Source organism: Thermobia domestica, chromosome 15, assembly GCF_964235325.1.
Source record: "Thermobia domestica chromosome 15, izTheDome1.hap1.1, whole genome shotgun sequence".
NCBI lineage: Eukaryota > Metazoa > Arthropoda > Insecta > Zygentoma > Lepismatidae > Thermobia > Thermobia domestica.
The window spans coordinates 103,079,540-103,101,206 of record NC_137468.1 but is presented as its reverse complement, the minus strand read 5'-3'; the positions used below and the strand labels follow the sequence as shown (position 1 = coordinate 103,101,206).

General features: G+C 35.3%; 1 protein-coding gene across 4 annotated transcripts in view; it reads right to left on the bottom strand.

Annotated features, from left to right (window-relative positions):
• Nucleotides 1-21,667, bottom strand: part of LOC145671175 (transmembrane ascorbate-dependent reductase CYB561) — a 95,629-nt gene that overhangs the window by 23,856 nt on the left and 50,106 nt on the right. For 3 of the 4 annotated variants that reach the window (XM_081740016.1, XM_081740017.1, XM_081740019.1), the window contains exons 2-3: nt 6,171-6,395; nt 1,053-1,261 (exon numbers count right to left, since the gene is read on the bottom strand). In XM_081740016.1, the coding sequence (XP_081596142.1) occupies nt 1,053-1,261; nt 6,171-6,395 (434 nt within the window). Of the gene's footprint in view, nt 1-1,052; nt 1,262-6,170; nt 6,396-20,597; nt 20,854-21,667 lie in introns of those variants that run through there. The other variant, XM_081740018.1, reaches the window with a different exon arrangement.

The window sequence follows — 21,667 nt, the reverse complement described above, 5'->3', positions numbered from 1 at the left end:
ATTGTTGTAGCGTCAACAGTTGCTGCTATAAAATAATAATAATAATAATAATAATCACCGTATTTTTTGATCACACCTTGTAAATCACATAAAATGTTACTCACTAGCAAGATTAAAAAATAAACTTAGATATTGAACTTCAAAATTATCTCCTGAAAATTTCAATTTTGGAATTACAACACTTGATACCTAAGCGGTCCAATTGTAGTTCGTATCGTCAAATCACAAGACAATAACTGATTTAACTTATAAAGTATTTCCATCTATACAAGCATATGTGCTATTTACTTCTTTCATTTTTATTTTCTAATTTGAATTGACAAACCTACTGCGAATTCGTAAATATGTGTAAAATGAAAACCGCATTAGATCAAAATCCATATTATGCAAGATATTCTTGTGAAGCCCGTAGCAAAAAAACTGCAACATGAGCATGTAAGTTTATTGTGAAACTACGCCTAACAGCCCAGAGAATCAACATAATGTCGAAGTGGCACGAATCACGCCAGGAGAAACCTCGGCGTCTTCCCCTGCACACTTATTTTGGAGCAAAAGACTTCGTCGTTTCACAATCTGCAGGTTCTTTGCTGCGGACTGTACATACTTGATAAGTAACAACATCGGTAATGTCACGGTTATACCACTATAAATGTGTTTCGTCTCATTTTCAGAAAAGTGATTGCACATATTTACATGTAAACCTCTAATATTTTAATTCATTTATATTTATGGTCTGTTCTCTCCCTCTCTCAGGTACAACTGAGCAGTGGTCACAGCGACATTTCAAAACTAATCTCTTGTACTAAAGGCGAGAACGCTATCCATTCATTATTTTGCTTCAAAAGAATTATGAATTATGTCAGGATATCCCCTTAACATTCGCTTTGCTGGAAGATTAAGATTGTATACCCCATTTCAAAACTACCAGACTAAAACAAGCTGCCGCAAAGCTCTATGCTATCTACTCTACAAGCTCTCAGTTTTTAATCTAGAATACTGCTCGTCACACAATTAAAGTATGTCTATTCTACCATAAATTTACAAAAACTCACCTGAAGAGCGAATAAAATTACTGCTATCAGACCAACCCAACTATGAAGAGAGTACATGTTAGGTATAGGAGGCGAATGCAGATTATGAGAATCGAAAACTGCTATTAGTGCCAGAATAGTTAGCAGGAAAACTGCAGCCTGAATAAATGCATGAAACAACTTTAGCTTCTTCTTGCGGTTGTTACGGAAAACTCGATATACTAATATACCTACAATAGAAAACAAAATGCTAGTTTTTTTGCGCATATGCATACCTTAAATAATTGATTGATCGATACCGATCAGGTTGTCTAAAAAGTATTGATCCTTCGGAGGTCAAAATTAAGACACTTATTGTTATCTGAAAATAACACTATGAAATGACAAATGCACCATTTTGTTCGATGGTCGGCCATTTTTCCAACAACACCATATACTAGTCGCTATAGAACTTCTGTTGTTTCGGTTAAAAAAATTGTAGTACGTGGTTTTTTATTGACCTCTTTTAAAACTAAACACAATTCAGGGAGTTCCGCAGAGACCAAAACAAGCGGTAGTCTGACGGTGCCAGGTCTGGGCTATACGGCACATGTATTAAACCTCCCAGCCAAGTTTTTCAATTTCTGATGCTTTATCATAAAAATGAATGCGGTCTGGCGTTGTTAGCGCAGTAAAGGACACCATTTTTTTTTATCAGTTTCGGCAGCTTTCTTTGAATCACTAGGTGCAATCACGCTACTTATCGATAGTACAGGTCCAAGTCTATTCCGTCCTGCGGCAGCAGCTTGCGATGCACGACGTCCTTCCAATCCCACCAAACGCACAGCGTAATCCTCCCGGGTGTCAGTGTGAGCTTAGTCACAGGCTGGTGAAATTCTTTTCATTTCGACCACAATGTTTTTCGCACATTGTTATCATAGGTTATGAACTTTTCATCAATCATGATCAACCGCTTCAGAAATGATTCGAGTTCGTTACATTCCAGTAGATGGAAATTCGATTGAGTGTGGCACCCAAACGTCGAGCTGCTTCTTCTATCTAGCTTCCTCCAAATGGTTTAACGCTGTTTGGTGATGGATCTTTAGGTGATTGGCGATGTCACGCTTGACTGCGTATCAGTCTTGTTTGATTTTCACCAGAATATTCATTTTTTTCTGTGATTACTTTCCTACTGCGAGGAGCATCTCGGACATCGAAATTTCAATACTTTTAAGACTACCTTATACAGGTATATTGAGAAAACTATCAGAATACTTTTATTTCCAGCTACTTCTATATACTAATGTAATAAATCTTTTAACTGAAACTGTGTAAGACAAAATGCACTGTTAATAAATACACTCGTTATAATATACACAGAGCGTAACATAAATGTATGGACAAAAGTGACGAGGTGATTGCGGACATCCAAATAAGTAAAAATGTTCCTATAAACATGAGTCCAATGCCGCTTCATTTTCGAGATACAAAGTGTTCAAATGTTGGGTACCTCCAATGGTTTACTATGGGAAAATGAATGGAAATGTTCAATGTCACAGGAATAATACAATCAGGTGGAAGTATGTCTATGCAAATAAATTTACACTAACATAGAGAATGAAACTAATCAACGTTTGAGGTTATTGGGTTGTCAGTGTTGACAACTTGATACAAAGTGTAATGTTTGCAAATAGCACTTGACGTCACACACATTACCATATGAGTCCTGACATCAAAGTGTTCCTAAACATGCGGTAGATTCCGCTTCACTTTCGAAAGACAAGGCGTCCAAGTGTGAAGTCAATTAACGGCTCACAATAGTAAACAACGGTTCTAGATCACAACTATTGTATGTTTTCAAAGATAAGTAATTGTGAAAGTTATTCGATGAAGGCCACAGCATTTGTTTATACCACACAAACTTCGGAAGACAGTGTTCCATGTTTAGGAACGTTTTGATATCAGCAACCATATGCTAACGTGTGGACGTCTAGCGCTCTTTGAAAACTTAATACTTTGTACCAGGTTGACAACACGGACAACCCAATAACCTCAAATGTTGATCAGTTTCATTCTCTATTTTAGTGTAAATGTATTTTCACAGGCATAATTCCACTTGATTGTATTATTCCTGTAATATTGAACATTTCCTCCACTTTCCCATATTGAGCCATTGGAGGGACTCGACATTTGAACACCCAGTATCTCGGAAACTAAGCAGCATTGGACCCATGTTTATAAGAACACTTATACTTATTTGGATGTCCGCAATCACGTCGTCACTTTGGCCATGCATTTGTGTTACACCCTATTATATATATATATATATATATATATATATATATATATATATATATATATATATATATATATATATATATATATATATATATATATATATATATAATATAACCTTACCAAAGCACCGATGACATTTCAACGCATATGTTTCAACGTCAAATTATCATCATCCTTAGTGCGCATTTCTTAAGACATCACGTTGCTTGCAGAACTACATATTCTGATTATTTTCCTCCTTTGTAGAAATACTGCTAATAGATCTTGAATTACCACTTTATTTGATATAAAGAAACGGTAAATACTAGTAATATGATGAGACATCAGTATCTGTTTTTCATATGAAGTGAAGTGATATTAACAAGGTAGCATTGCACAGCTATACAATTTACAAACATATTTACCTGATAAGAAAATTTATTGGTAGTAATACAAGATCTATTAACACTATTTATACAACAGAAGAAAATAATCATAATGTGCAGTTCTGTAACACGTGTAATTTCTTAAGGAACGTGCACTGAGGATGACAATTGATCACTGAAACATATGCGTCAAGTTGTCATGTGGTTGATTCTGTAAGTAAGATTTTATTTGATGAATTGATATGTAGCCTATCCAGCTTTAAAGTGATTAAACTGTACTGTTAATTTTATGTAAAATTATTACAAAACTATATGTATAAAAGTTTTGTTGAAAAAAAAAAGATAAAATTACCATTATTCTTCCTAAGTGTCAACTCTGATATTACTGTATTCTTCCCCCTCTAATTCCTATTTGCAGTAACAGCCACGAATTATGCACGCTCAGCTTAGTCCCAGCAATGGTACAAGTGAGATGGCATAAAGAGATGCCATACTGACTAAAGAATATAAAATGTATGAAGCAGATACACACATTTTATTTGCTATTATATAGTTTTGTGTATGGATTCATTTTTGCTTCATATTATTATTACCTACTTCTACAGAACCTGCTCCCCTCAAATGACAATACCGTTTCATCAATTCTAACCCGGATCTATAATTTAATCACGTCAACATCATTACATGTGAAAACTAATATTCAATCATGTCCACATAATTTTGAGTGTGTATTCTGTATTCATAATAACTCGAAGTTTTCCTCTAGGTTCGCTTTCTGAAGTGAGCATACTTTTTTTTTTCTAATTTGATTTGATTTAGTAATCATTCTGTAGAAAATATTATATGTACGTTTCTAGAAAATGGTACAGAGCTCGTGAATGCTTAAAAATGGAATACTCAAAACAGTACAATGCTTCTGCTTTAACACTACATAAAAGAGTAAAAGAGGAAGTTATATACATGGACTTTATTATTTACCATTTTAATATATATATATATATATATATATATATATATATATATATATATATATAAAGGACTGGTTTAAACCTACTGTTTTTTTTTTTTTTTTTTAAGCAACTGGTTTAAACAAGAAAATAAAAAAAAAATGCTTTAAAGCGTGTGAACTTCATGGTGAGGTCTCCACATACCACACCATCTGCATTCCGTTTATCTACTTTTCACCTTTTAATCAAGGGGTCCTGTGTGCAATTCTCGGTCGAACCACAACCCATCTTTCAAGTGTAAACCAAGTAGAGATTCGAGGTGTTCCTTTAAGCGAAAGTCTTCTCTGTGATAACCTTGGTATTTCATAAGGATGTTAAGCTAAACATACGAAACGAAACCAAATTATATATTTCTACTTGCCTGAATGCCTGTTTTATAAAGAAGCCAGGGTTGCTTAAATATATTGATAGAAATTGGTAAACGTAGCTTCCAACATCAGTTTGGATTCGACTTTAATTTTATTGAATGATATCTACATACCAAATTTGTAATTTAATACCTCGGTTTTAGCGTAGTGATTATGATACGCTGACCTTAAAATTTTACATACAAATACATTTAAAGTAATAACAGGATTTTCCCAATGGCTAAGGCGGGAGTTTCTCGATTTATATATAATTCAGTATAATGTTTTTACTTGTGTACCTGTTTATCATTTTGTCCTTCTGAAATGACTCTTGAGAATTATATTAACAACTAGGCCTATGTAAAGACCAATACAACGAATTTTTATCAGGAGTCCTTCGTGAGTGAGTCGGCAATTGTATTTTTGACCAATTAGTCCCGGTTTCGTGTCGAAATGGTCAATTTCTCTTGGATGTAAGCCGAGAAGCGGTTTGGATTCTGCCTTAAGCTTATGTTACCCCTTCCAGCATAACCTTGTTGTTGCATAATAATACCAAGCCGAAACAAACTAATGTCTGTCCATATCTAATATAAATACAGAGAGTAAATTATTTAAACCAAAAATCCTGGTTTAAACAAAAAAAAAAAGTTTTAACCAAAAAAAACTGGTTTTTTGGTTATTTCAATAAAAACCATGATTTTTGCTAACCCTGGTTTGAATACTCATCTACTAGATAGAACATGTTATTAACTAGCACTAAGTTGTCAAAACTGTTTTTATGATTGTCCTTTATATAGCCCGATAAATAATTTTACAATTTTACACCCATCTGGATATGTAACTTTCTATATGCAGATGTTCGATGATACACAGTATATATATATATATATTTCCTCACGTAGGATAGTTGTGAGTATCGCCGTCTCTTTTAATATTACAAACTTTTTATCACATTATTTTTCAATAACATCTGAAGAACAATTCAGCCTCTGAAAGTAGCTTTCAGATACACTGCTACCTCTTATATATTACCTTCCATATAATGCATCTGTTTTAACAACTTATTGAACACTGTAACCAGAAACAAAGAAGAGGAATGTAATTCTAATATTTTTATTTTATATTTAAGTTGCAAACACTTACCATTTCCATATAAAAAAATAAGACCTATTGTCATTAACAAAGGATGCCAATTGAACTCTTTCTGTGGTTCATACCGAAAGCCAAAGCCATTTCTATAATGGCCTGTCCACACAGCAACCATCACAATGGCTAATGCACCCGCTATTTCTGTTAGCCCAAAGGAAAAGTTAAAACCACTCAGATCTTGATCAATCGACTCCATTTTTGTTATTCTTTTAGTGCGGCCTGTAAAGATATATTTAAAGTATTTATTATTATCTATATCTAGACAACAGTATTACACGTTGATACAGTAATACAGTAAAATAAATCTTGAACCGAATGACACTGTTGTATGTCATTCCCGATAAACATAGGGCTTGAATGAATCGAGATTATTATATTGATCAAGACTTGCCTTTTTATTTGTATTGCAATAAAATATATTTTTACATATACAACTATCAAAATACTTGTTATTGTATCTCAGTACTTACTGTTCTCATTTCACACTTTACTTTCGTTATCACAATTCTAAATGATAGACAATTTCAAAAATCATTATCCACAGAAAAAGTACTATGGTGATTAAAGCAGAATTTTAATCTTCCACCAGAAGCTCTATTTGAAGGCACTTTAAAATAAAAAATATTATTTAACGCGATAAGACTAACCCAGTATTCAACGTGTTGTATACTTGTCGCGGCTGATGAAAGCAACAACGGTTTTCGAAAGTACTTCTGTCACTACACAGTTAGGTATATTAAGCAATAAAATACACTTCTCATTGAAGTGCGTACATTTCCAGTGATGAATAAATCATATTACTCTGAAATCTTAAGGAAAGTAAGTAAACATACTGTATTTAAAAAAAAATGTAATATTGTGTTATCTATTCCCATCCGGTGTTTTTTCTTTTTTTTTTTTTTTTTTTTTTTTCTTAAACCACTGTTCTCTAAGGTGCCCGATGTGTTAAAACTTTCAAAATTAAGATTAGGATACTTCTGTAGACATATTTTGTGATGCAAATAGAGTTCAAATCGAACAATATACTGTATATGGAGTGTTCTTACTTTCTTTTCCACCAGTGTATATGTGATAGTTGCCAAAATAACGGAGACTTCCTAGTAATAATATGGTTAGCCTGCGCACCACTGGTGAGTGAAACCCAGGTTTGATTCCCGGTGGGAGTTCATTTGGTTCGGACTTCACATTAAACTGTAGACCCACGTCTTATATAGCCTCGCTGCTAAAAGGGACGCTAAACTTCAAAGCAACCAAAGAAAATAGAAACACCCATACAAGTAATTTTTCAAAGTTAGTGGCCCCGTGTAGCGTAGTCGCTAACGCTTTCGCCTTCGGTGCGAGCGGTCCCGGGTTCGATTCCCGGTGGGGTCACTCGGTCGAGAAAGTGTAACACGCTTTTTCATGCCAGCCACCATGAATGAGGTTTTCCTCATTCACACGAGGCAAATGCCTGGGTAGTATCTAATTTATAGGTCCCACGCCGCTTCCTTCCTTCCCTTTCCTCGGATTGTGTGCTCGCCGAGGGACATCATCCCTCAAATCGTGAAGGGCTAAATTGCCTTAGATGCCGAAAGCCCAGAAATCTAAATCCTAAATTTTTCAAAGTTAGGAATACTAAGAAAGACTGCACTGCATGTCTTCTGTTAGTTCTGTGTTAGCGCAAGTACTACGCGAGTCGGTTTAATACAAATTCGAGTGTACCATAGACCAGACATTAATAGTGGCTAAGATCATGACGGCATAGATAAAATACACTGCAAGACATTTTCAGACAGGAGGAATAACGGACGAAATCAAGTCTAGGTGCGAGGAATTGTCAAAAACTAAAGAGAATTATCACAAAGAACCATAAGCCTTTTCTCTACAATAGCTCGACGAAAACTAATCTCAATCCCTACGGTAGGCTGTAATTTCGAAACTTCTATCACCACTCCGACGCGGTACTCAGGAAAATACGGTGCCAAGAACGTAAATTACAAACCGTCGATGATTGGAAGAGGATAATACAGTTCGATAAACCATCATCCTTCTTTCAAACAATAAGCAGGGTTCATGCATGGCAATTCTGTGCTGATGTAGAAAGATATTTCACTCTATTTCGTGAACAAAAACTTGCTCTGATTATGCAAACAATTTAGATGACTGTGGATCGTATGATACAAACGTTGTTCCGTACATCGATGCGATCTTCCAAAATAACAATGTGCCAATATACACTACACTGTTTACGTGTGATTTGAGGAACATCAAGATTAACTTCTCTCTGTCCAATCAATCCCCTGATTTCAACATTACTGAACACACATGGTCAGTTTCAGAGCAGCGAGTTCGGGGTAGACTTCCCCCACCATCGCTCAGTATTGCATTGCATAAAAATAGTGACAATTTTCTGGAAATGAATCGTGAGTTATATGCCTATACAAGCTATACTAGGGACTAAAGGTGGGCCAGGTGAGATGTATTTTGTTGAAGTGTTCCTACTATTTTGATAATCTGTAGATTCTGAACCATATTCTAAACAAATTAATTAGAAATGAATTATGATGACATTAGTGAGTACTTTTTTTTTCTTCTTTTTGCTGCAAACGCGAAATTACCGTTAATCACGGCACTACGAACTTCAAGAATAATTGATTAGTATCTACTTTCGTCTTGTCAATAATATTTCAAGCAAAATTAGTAGAACCCATAGGAGAGTGAAGATGATCCCACAATATGCATACACCAACAAAATATATTGCGAGTAATTAAATCGAGGAAATTCAAGATGTGCAACGCACTAACTCGCAGGAGACATACGCGAGGAGTGCACAGTCTGTGTTGGAAAGCCGATAAAAAGGCCTTTTCTTGGGTAGGCTAAGAAGATGGAAGGACAATATATGGGAAGATCAGAGAGATGAGCAATAAGATCATCTGATTACATTGAATTCAATCAAAATAAGATTCTATAGCGGACATTTGTTTATATAGCGCGTAAGCATTCAGTGAACCTTAAAATAAAATTTCTGCGCTCTTCAACTTAACCTAGTGTTAAAATGAATAAATACTAAGAAAGAAAAATTCTGAGCGCAACCTCATGTACTAGCAATTACAAAAGAGGTTTACTCATGAAATATCACCTTTACGCTGAATTAATTACTTATGAAAAGAGCATGCAAAACCTTAGTATGATTTGTGCTGTAGTACGCGAGCTTTAAGGTATATGATGCAAAATAAACCTCGAACTTCTCGTAAACCTATATTTAAATATCTTGGAATCTTACCTGTTCCCTGTTTACATAGTTATAAGCCCATAAGATTTGTAAGAAAGGACATATAGATAGATGCAAGCAACTTAGGATTAAATTCAGATATTCGCTCGTATAATAAAAGAGAAACGTCGGATCTTTATGGAGAGTCCCTACGTTTAAAAATGTACATAAATACCATACAGTAGTAATGCGCATAACAGGTTTCTTGCCTCTTTAAAAAATAAAGCATTAGGTGTTCATAGAGCAGTTAATTCGTACTATCTATTTGAGGACTGATTTTCTTCGGTAGATGGATATATATCAAGTCCATGATTAATAGTAATATGAAGTCATTGAAAGAAATGTAATTCAGAAAATTACAAACTATAATGTAACAGTTTGTTAATTAATGTAAGTAACTTAAATTAATATTAAGACTGTGTTTTATATTTTTATATCAAAACTACCATCAACTACCCGCTTCGCTGGGTTAAATTTAAAAAAAAAAAAAAAAAGTTCTGTTAGTCAGTCACTTTTTACTATTACTAAAGCACTTTTTGATATCAGCCATTTTCGATGATTTTTATATATCCCCCTCCCCTCCCCATGTTGCGGCGCTCGACATTGGAAGTGTCATTATTTATCTCAGCAACCCCGAAAACTATGGATTCGACACTAATATTGGTCATTTTCGATCCCCACCTCTAAGTTACATCGTCAAAGTGATATGACAAAAAACATCTCAGATTTAAACTTCATCTAGATTGTAAACTTGATCGAGATCGGTCCGGTGATTCAAGTGTTATTTAGTTTTATAAATCTGCCCCTCCTGTCCCCCTCCCCATAGTCCTATCGTCAAAGTGAAATGATAAAAAAGCATATCAGGCCCGAACCTCATCTATGTTAAAAATTTGTTCGAGATTGATCGTTTGGTACAAGAGCGATGAAGTCACAAAGACAGTCACTTTAATTTATATGCGTCATCTGTGTTGAAAATTTGATCGAGATCGGTTATATAGTTCAACAGTTAAGTTTTATTTATTTTTATATATAAATCTCCCCAATGTTCTAGTGTATATTATATACTAGTGTATATTATATAAACTTCACAGTTCCGAACCTCGCCTATGTTGAAAATTTGATCGAGATCGGTTGGGTGGTTCAAGAGTTAAGTTTTATTTATTTTTATAGATCTCTCCCCTGCCCTTCCCCGATCCTAATTCTACCGTAAAAATGGCAAGATAAAAACCACCCCAGGTCCGAACCTCATCTATGTTGAAAATTTGGTTAAGATCGGTCGGGAGGTTTAAGCATGATGAAGTCACAAAGACAGTCACTCTTATTTTTAATTTTATTACATATATCTCCCCCCTACCCTACGTTGCTCCGTAAAAGTGAAATAAAAACATCCCAGGTCCGGTCTTTATCTATGTTGAAAGTTTGATCGAGATCGGTCGGGTGGTTCAAGAGTTATTAACTCACGAATGAAGTCACCTTTATTTTAATATATATATTGATTTTAGTATATCTCCCCCTCCCTTATGTTGCTCAGTCAAAGTGAAATGATAAAAGACACCCCAGGTATGAACCTAATCTATGTTAAAACTTTGATCGAGATTGGTCGTTTGATTCAAGAGTTATTAAGTTTTATTTATTTTTTATAATCTCCCCCTCCTAAGTTCTACCGTCAAAGTGAAATGATAAAAACAGTCCCAGGTCAGAACCTCATCTGTGTTGAAAATTTGATCGAGTTCGGTCGGTGGTTTAAGAGATTAGGAGTCACAAAAACATAGTCACTTTTAATTTTATAATATAGATTAGAATTTATGAAAACTGAGTTTCTATAAAGCTAAGGATCTAATATTGCATTTAAGTTTTAAATGTATAAGCTTGCATGCATACATTGTTTTCTGATGTGCTAAATTCATACGTTCACTCTATGAACAATGTGATAAGAGATAAAAATAAATACAATACAATACAATATACGTCAAGTTTGTGACGACGACAGGATGTTAAAAGAAATTGAGGGAATAGAAGTTACTAATGCCGTGTCATGCTAGAACGTAACCTCGCAATGCAGAATCGCGAATTCTGAGACTAGTGGTACTGGTGGAATTCGTGGTGAACTAACACAGTATGTAGAGATTTTCTCACAGTTGCCACAATTCCTCTATATTTTAATAATTTCATTATTATTCACTTGCACCTATTATCAATTTCTTTTCGAACCAAAAAACGATCATACTAGATGCTAACTTCTCTTTCCAAAGCCCTCATCGTTGGTCTAGTGGTTAGCGTGTATACCTGTGGTCTCAATACTCAGCGGGAGAGCACAAAAAATTTAATTTCACAATCATTAAATTTCATTAATGAATTGTCTCCTTCAGTCTAAAGGGCATAACCGTAATAATAATAAAAAAAAAAAAAAAAGAAAAAATAAGGGTAAAATTATGTGACTAGAATTCTTTAGCATATAACCGGTTCTGTTAGCAAGGCTCACTAGCTTCTAAATTCAAATTCAATTTAATAACAACGTTGGGTCTAGTTATGTCAACTTAAACTGGACTATGGTCAAAGGATGTTTACTGAAAATCTCAAAATGGATAACAAAGCGAGAGAACTCTTAGATAACTTATATTCGGAGAAGCAAACATATTACACCTATGTTGACGAATTCTCCTTATAAGAATCATGTGATTGGAGTACTATTAAAGTATGATGAGAATACGTCTTCTAATTTCATGCATGTAAAGAATTCATTTCCCATTACTGTTACTCATTCCCCATTGCTGTCATTAAGCAGCATTTGGTTGTAATGACCTGATTTCTACACGGTGAACAAGTTCAATTCCTGACAAGTATTACCACAACGTGGGATAAGAGTGAACAAGTGGATTGGCGAAAACCATTCTTTTTAAAAAAGTTATTTTTTGGTTTAAACTAATTTAAATATAGATTATTTATTAAGATTACTTGTACAAACAAATAGGTTTTATAAATCTCACACAGGCTTGTAATCAGAGGTTTGAACGGCTATAAAATATCGCACCTGTAGCATCTCTATCCGCACCCGCAGATAAGATAGTAAATACATACAACTTATTTATTCTATGACAGTTATGTCAAAAATAGCTTCTAGCAACGCAATTGTAAATACATACTTCTTTCATAGTTTTGTGAATCCTGTGATATACGTCAACTACGCTAAATAAAATACATTAAAATTCATGCAGACCCAAATTATGAATGAAAAAAAAATGCTTATTTAAGAATTCCTCAAACGAGAATTTTGACAAGGAATTGTTAAGTTTGTAATAACATACTTGACAATTGATTTAAGAGAAAATCGCTATTAGATGGAAATGGAAATACGAAGTTCTTCAGAAAGAATAATAAGTCATCTCGAACAAATTTGCTTAAATTCACATTAGTACTCCATATTTTATTACAGCATTTGAAATGCAAAGAAAAAAAAAAAAAAATCCAACGAAGCCAATATATGTTGATGTTCAACACACAAGTCATGGATGTAATCAGGGTTGGCAAAAACCATGGTTTTTATTGAAAAAACCAAAAAACCGGTTTTTTTTTGGTTTAAACCAGGTTTTTTTGGTTTAAATCAGGTTTATTTGGTTTAAATAATTTGCTCTATATATTCATATCATATATGGACAGAAATAAGTTTGTTTCGCCTTGATGTTATTATGCAACAGCCGGGTTATGCTGGAAAGGGTCACATGAGCTTAAAGCGGAATAAAAACTGCTTCTCGAGTTACATCCGAGAGAAATTGTCCTCCATTTGAACTCGGAACCAGGACTAATTGGCCACAAATGCGATACGTCTGCCGACTCACGAAGGAATCCTGATAAAAATACGTTGTACTGATCTTTACATGCTTCTTAATATAGCTCTCAAGAGTCATTTCAGAAGGACAAAAAGATAAACAGTTGCACAAGTGAAACCATTATACTGAATTACATATAGAGAATTTCAAAGTACTACGGAGTACAGAAGAACTAATTTAATTCAAGTTAGTTAACAACGACTTTTTTTTATTGGTCCAAATTAAAGAAATACAACGACTTTAGTTGCATATCACAAAGATACGAATTATTTGAGTCCACTTTGGCTCAGACTCATTTATACATAAATAGATATCGAAGATACTTCTCATTTCACTAAATGCCTCTCGTGGGGTCTGTATGACCCTCCCCCCACACACAAAGTACGGCATTTCGATGTATTTTATCAATATTAAACATTGAAACAAAACAATATTTAGAATGTTTCTTTGATTGCAATTACATAACAATAATAACTACAAAAAAATCACAAAACAAACATTTATAAACTTACATAAAAAAGTTGCTTTTGTAGTATAATCTTTTTGAGTAATGAATGGGGGATTTAGGTCTGAATATAATACGAATAATATACGGGAGTGAAACGTGATAACCCGCAAATGTGTGTTCAAGATTTTACAAACACTTACACTTTTACGAACATTTTCGTTTTTTGGTTTAAACCAGTTGATTTTTTTGAAAAAACCAGCTGGTTTAAACCTTGGTTTAAACCAGCCAACCCTGGATGTAATTGATAAATTTTGCGAACTTTGACTATCGTAACATGACTTTTGAGACGGACTATTAGATCTAAAGAATAAGTTTAAGGGGGGAAAAAAGTTAGGCCCACGGAACGTAAGTTATTTATAAAAAGAGAGATTTCAGGTATTAAGTGAAGAAACAAAAAGTTTTGGTAGGCACACAAACGATTCAAAGGGTTAGATGGACCAGAAGCGACTGCTTCACTATACGAGTTTACGCTTTTGTACGAGAAAACAGACACTCATAACTTACGAACGAAACTCTTCGGTAAGAACAACTCAAATCGAACTTATAAACAATACAATCATACATAAAACTAACCGACATGTGGATCGTCGCATGATAGTCATAAATGTACATACACCTACGAGAAAACTCGTAAGAATTCATCAGAAAGCTTATGTGAGAAACTGAAATGAGTTCTCGATTAGATTCCAAACACATGATAGGCAAATAACTACAGATGACATCAGCAGGAAGATAGAGGAAAAGAAATGTCCGTTCCACAGTCTGAAAATAAACCATAAACAGAGTAAGTAATGGTAATGGAGTAAGATATCTGACAAGGTTTTAACCATACAAGAATTTAATAAATATGTTCTTCAATATAGCCATACATAAATACAGTTGGACTGTACCGAACAGTTACATAATAAATTCGATCACCGGAGACACCAACATCACATACGCTTGATCATATAGAGGTAAAGATTATAATTACAATCTCATTATTGAAAAAAATATGAAAACAGCCTCCTATTAAATAACAATATCAATAAAGAATCTAAGTTTTACATCCAACGATTATGCCGGCTAGGTTAAATGAGACTGTGATGAGAAATGAATGAAATGGTGGAATGAAGAAAGTGGTAGGAAACGAGAGACCCTGAGGAAACCCACACACACGGTGTTTGTCCACCACAAAGTTCACTTGGCGCGAACTGGGATCGAACCAGGGACCCCATGTACCAAAGGTGAACGCTGTACCACTGAGCTACCACGGCCCCAACACATGAATGACTAACAAAAATGGGATGTATTAAAATCAAGAGCATTGCAAATACGGGAGAATATGAGAATTTAAACGGAAAGATACCCGTATGTTTAGGCACATGAAGAGAGAACTCGAGAAAGATTATGCAAATAAAAGAAACTAACAAAGACAAAAATACAAAGAATTTATATTTTAACTCCAGAGACGACTCAAAACCGTCAGAAAAAAGTACGCCATATTCTACCAAAACAGACTTTTTTGTATTATGAACATTATTACAGTGTCTTTTTATTATTATTATTATTATTATCGTGCGCATGGTGTATGGGAAGATAAGGTCACACTCGTTCTCGGCTGATTTCATCTACATAACAGGAATGATTGGGAAGCTTCGAAAAATATGCGACATAATGCATGAATATATTTCTTTTCCTGAAAGATACCTTGGTTCATATATTTTTCCTTAGTCTGGAGAAGGGAATAACCCATTCCACATAAGGAAGCAAAATTCACCGTTCATTCTTGTATGATTTTAATATTAGGAATTGGAGGCTACAAGAAAACATACATAATATTGTCAAAATAGCATGAGTTTTAGGAAAGTTACAGTGGAACCTTAAAAAAAAAAAAAAAGAAAAAAAAAAGATAAATCCAATAATCTAACTCCAAGCAGAAAGGATGATTCGGATCCCTTAAACATAATATACGACATATTACAACAAAATATCCAATACTTTTTTAAATAAAAAAAAGTATCCTGGAATATATTTTTAAATTAAGTTAATTGATCTGAAGTTTAGCGTCCCGTTCAGTACCGAAATGAAAATGAAATGAAATCTTTGAGTTTTACGTCCCACGGTTATGCCGGTTAGGCTAAAGGAGGCGGTGATAATGAGAGATGAGTGAAATGGTGGAATGAAGAAAGTGGGAGGAAACGGGAGAACCCCGAGAAAACCCACGAGCACGGTGTTTGTCCACCACAAAGTTCACTTGGCGGGGGCTGGGATCGAACCCGGGACCCCAAGCACCAGAGGTGAACGCTCTACCACTGAGCCACCGCGCCCCCCGTTCAGTACCGAGACTATATAAAGCATAGACCTGCAGCTTAACGTGGGATGCAAACCACATGAACTCCCACTAGGAATCGAATTCAGATCTCACGCTAGTCACAGAACCACGAGGGATTATTTTAACTGAGGGGGGGGGGAGGAAATCATTCTTTCATTTTTATCACATTTTAACCCTAAGCTATCAGTGATGATCAAAATGTCCTAAGAAACTATACATTATATTTTGAACACGGTTCATGCTGGAAAATAAACTTGCATGTATATGTTCAAATTTACAACAGAGTGGATTTTACACCCTTATCTTTGACAGATTACAACCTCAAACAATAGGGTAATTTCGGCAAGTTGAAGGAAATCTTCATTAAAATTCGTAAGTTTTACAAGAATTATCGTGGAACAAACGGTTGTACAGATGGATGGGTGGCCACCGGATACAATGCTGATCGAGTCGAATTGTAGAAGCTTCGCTACGCTCGCTTCAATAATTAATAGCTAAACCAATAATAATGAAAAAGGAAGCGGGAACAACTCAGTCAGTGTAAATTTAATGGTATCACCCCGGTATTCATTCATTAAAATTTAATGGAATTCATTAAAAACATGCGAGACAAGAGCAAGAAAGAATTGTTCCGACTCTGCAATGAAAATACGAAACAGGAGAGTGGCCAAAAGACTTCCTGAAGACGATCATGATACCGATGGCTAAGAAATCGAACCCAAAGAGATGTGAGGATTATAGAACTATTAGTCTCATATCTCATGCAGCTAGAATTCTGCCCCGAAGGTTGAAGAAGAACAATTCAGGTTTAGGAGAGATAAGGGCACAAGAGATGCGATTATTTAGGGCGATGTGAAAGGTTTACAAAAAAGGGAAAGAAGTGTATGTTGTTTATGGATCTAGAAAAGGCCTTTGACCGCGTGAATTGTTGTTGGGAGTTCTTAAGAAGATTGGGTTGGAATGAAAAGAACGAAGACTTATAAGAAACTTAGATATGAATCAACAAGTGTTAAGATAGGGGAGGAACTGACTAAGGAGAGTAAAATTGGAAGGGGAGTTCGATAAAGATGTTGCCTCTTGCCAACATTATTAAATATCTATCTAGAAAAGATAGTGAAAAAGAGCCTACACGATGAAGACGGCTTTTCGGTAGGAGGTAGAATGATTAGATATATAAGATTTCAAGATGATATGGCGTTTGTTGCAGAATCTGAAAAGAAAATCAATACGATGTTAGAAAACTTAAGAAGGGCTGTGAAGAATATAGGATGAAAATAAATGTTAGAAAAAATCATGGTGACTGGAACGAAGGGTCGTGTCAAAGATAGAAGTATGAGGGAAGAAAATAGAACAGGTGACTAGTTTGCGATATCTTGGTAGTTTTATTAGTGATGATATGAAGTGAGAACGTGAAATGAAAAGCAAGGATAGAAATGGCGAAAAAAGCCTTTAGGAGGAAGAACAGTGTTTTGTGGGACCTTGAATAAAGAGTTGGAAAAAAAAAAAGACTCATAAAACCCTTCATGTTGAATGTTGTACTGTATGGGGTGGAAATATGAACATTACGCAAAAGTTACGAAAAACGACTGAAAGCTTTCGAAATCCGTGTGTGTGTGTGAAGAAAAATTGAAAGAATTAGTTGGGTCGAACGGGAAACAAATGAGAGGGTGCTAGAAATGTGAGGGAGAAAACACTTTTAGACATTATTGAGAAGAGGAAGAGACACTGGTTTGGACATTGGCTATAAAATTGTATCATGATGGACGTGCTAGAGGCTATCGTGGCACGAAAGCGAGAGAGAGTGCAAAGGGGGCTACAATTATTGGACAATGAAGACGAAGAGGCTAGCGGAGGTATGTGGAGCATGGATGCTTCTGAGCCGCGGCAAATGACCTGTCAATAAGGGCAGAATAACTAGATGACGACGATGATCCCGGCATTCGCTTGCTGAACTAGAAGAACCTCAATCAGGATGGGTGACCACCGGATTCTAATCCGGGTACTCCCGATTGTGAAGCAAGAATCATAATTATTATACCACGCCGTTCGATTTACACTGTTGGGAACGTATCGTCCTGAGACTCAATCACTATGTCGAAACACCAATCAAGTATTTATAAGATAATGAGATGACTTTTCGTCTTTCTTCCATGCTTTTTTTAAAAAAAAAATAAATAAATAAAATAAAAAATAAAAGAAATGAGATTTCGGAATTAAATACTATACTTTCAATAGATTATTGAATATCAGATCACGCTATTCGAGAATAAGTTTAACAAAGCAAACCGACGGATGACATCTAACGCTGAGTGAACGTTATATAATTTTTATTGCCCCCCCCCCCAAAAAAAAAAAGTTTTCTTTTCTTCAACTCTAATCAGAAAAGACATGTAGCACAGAGAATAAGAATTAGGAGGTGCATGAGCGCGTGAAATTTGATGTCACTGCCGTTTAGAGCGAAGACTATGAAAGCAATTACCCTTCACTGCAGAAATGTACATACTGTTCTAGCATGCACTATGCTCCACCACAATGGATTACATTGTTAATGCACTCATATAATCATGTTCTGCAGATTAAGCATCTAAGTGCCAGAACAAAATAATAAAAAAATTGATTTAAAAAAAAAAAGTTTCGTAATGCAGTCAGAGGTTTCATTCCGCCAGCGCACCTAGATTTTTTCACCTTGCAACCCTACATACAGATTAACAATGTGGCCCATAAGAGCAACGACTACATATGTCTTTTCATAAAGTAGACGCCTAATATTAAAAAAAAAAATTAATAATTCTTCACTCTCACTAGGATAGTTAGACGAAATCCGCATCACAACATATGAGAGATGTGGACACCTGAGACAAAGAAGACAATAACTAGGCCTACCACAAAGAATTTGAGCACGGAAAGCAGAGTGGTGCAGGTGTTATCTCAAGTCACTAACTTAAATCCTTTGAAGTGCATACAAAGTCTTAAAGAGCTTATATGTGCAAATATAGTAGTTCTCTTACAGAAGAATACATGAGAATGATGTTTACACTACTTATGTTATTTCTATTTCATCACCTTAAAGACAAGGAGCCTTCTATTTTGAACTAGAAGCTCTTATCCTAATTTGTCCAATTGTAATATTGGAATGCATCCTTTTCAGCAGCGATGCTGTATGAGGCGTAGACTTACAGAATAAGATGGAATCTTAACCACCGCAGTGTATTCAAATTTCAATCTCTCTCACCCTCGAACCCGGAGTCCCATGTAACAAACAGTGCGCGCCAGTCACAAGACCAGCAGCTATGACCGTAAGTTCCTCGGTACTGCTTTGTGAATTAAATATATTTCACTCAAATTTTCCCACAATAAAGTGAGGTTATAGTTAAGGAGCCGTACTTCCCATTTAGGGAAGGACGAGAAACGCCATACTTTCAGGAATTATTCATTGACTATCTAGGATGTTAAAAAGTAGGTAATAGACTGAGTTCTTGCCCTTGTACTTAGGGTGTTTAGGTAGTGTAACAGTAAGATGTATCCTCGTGCGCGGGAGATGAGAAGTAGCTGTTCTTAACTATTACCCAGTATAAAATCAATTACAAGACAATTGTCCTTCTATACAAGTAGCTTATTATATTTTCACCGTAAAACTTACATTTCGCTCAGCAAAGGAATATAACAATGGGGGAATGCGACCGTTAGGAGAAGGAGAGTCAGCGACGGAAAGTACGGTCATAACCAAGGATAGTGCAAAAGCACAAACCAACTTGTGCTAGATGGTTGCTGACAACGAGAATGCTGTCCAAATGACTCAAGGTAGGAGCGCAGCGCAGAAGTCCGCGCGAAGATGAGCCCATAAGGAACAGGCGCGTTATCAACGGAGAGGATCTGCATAAACGAGGATAGTGCAACAAACACTTTATATCGCACTCACCCATTTTAACTGTAGTATATATAGCCTTTGTAATAGTTTGCACTATCCTAGTAACATAAAATACTGGTTTTCTACATTGTGCATATCCTAGACAATCCTCTTTTATATGCTTACTTTTTTCAGCCGTAAAATTATTTTTATGATGGACGGAAACAGCTTTAATCCATAAACATTTTAAGTTTAAAAACAATTACCGTGTTTTTGCATATAGTGTTACTTTATACGAATATACGTGAATGTAATCACACATTAGTACAAATTGTGTACAGACTACTACACATTAGTACAAATTGTATTGTATGTGCTCTAATACCCATACTTTCATTTACACATAACTCAATATGCTAATATAACTCAAATACCGGTTAACATTCAAAAGCATTTAACTAGTCTTGATTAATATTTGCTAGAAAACTGAAATAAAGTTAATCCCATTTTACCACCGTTCTCACTGTGAATTTCGTTAACTAAATGTCATAAAAATCTCCACTAATTTTAGTAACTCTTTAAAACTTTTTTTTTTTTTTTTTTTTTGTAAGGTTCTGATTTAACTCATCCTTGCACTATGCTATAAAACAGCTGATGCAGCTAAACATACGTACCAGCTGTAGTTTGAATACACCCAGAACAGCATCGGCTGCTTGTTTCAATTCTTCATGTATTGTATGTTCAGCACTGATAACACTATCGGGCTACTTCTACGAATAAGTCATAATACTCTTAACGCTTTCGGTTCACTATCGGTCAGGCAATGACTGAACAAGACTAAACAAACGAAGTCAACTCTTGATAATCTTATCACATTGTTCACCTTTTCGGTCTGCTAACTTTCACATTTTGTTGAAGTAACTCTCACTAGGTGGCAGGACAAGAAATAAAATCCAGAGTAAATGGAAATTATGCGAGTAATGTCAACACTTTTCTATCCAAGAGTGAGTGGCCAATGAAGAACGCTGAAACTGAAAATTAGCCAATCAAGATGTCCGAAACGATTACCAGATACCCTTAAAATGATTACCATGGCAATACTCGTGTAATGCAATAACGTGTAAAATAAATGAATAGGCGGAAAAGAATGTTTTCACCTGGTGTTTTGTAATCATGATGTTTCCGTAGCAGGATTAGCAATCATTAAGAGCAAAAGCCAAATATTCATTGATGACTTCAGGAATTTTCCCCAGGGAGAATTTTTAATAAAGGTGGGGTGAAAGTAACACTGAGAAAGTATTGTAAGCAGAGCAGGATCGGGAAAATTCCTCTGAGAAAGGGAATTTTGTGGCAAGAGAGTCAGGGATTTTCCCCGGGTTAACCCATGAGATCATCATTGGTTGGATATGGCCACAACCAATGTAGCAAATCGATTATACTTTAGTTTATATACAGTGGTCGAAATGGAAAATGAAAACTGAAGTTACATTTTTGTATTTCAATATTTAACTATACCATATGTCGACTTTAGTAGACAACCCAAATTCTCTCGCTTGCAAAATAATAATAATGTGATAGAGTGTTGGCATATGGGCATGCAGAACCTTGTATCTGTATCTCTGGCCATTGATGGATCCTGTATCGAAGATGTGCAGGTCAGTACGACCATTCATCATAATGCTTGCCCAGACCAGTACGTCACTACCGCCATACCGATTCCTTTCCACAATGTTCGCGAGATGAA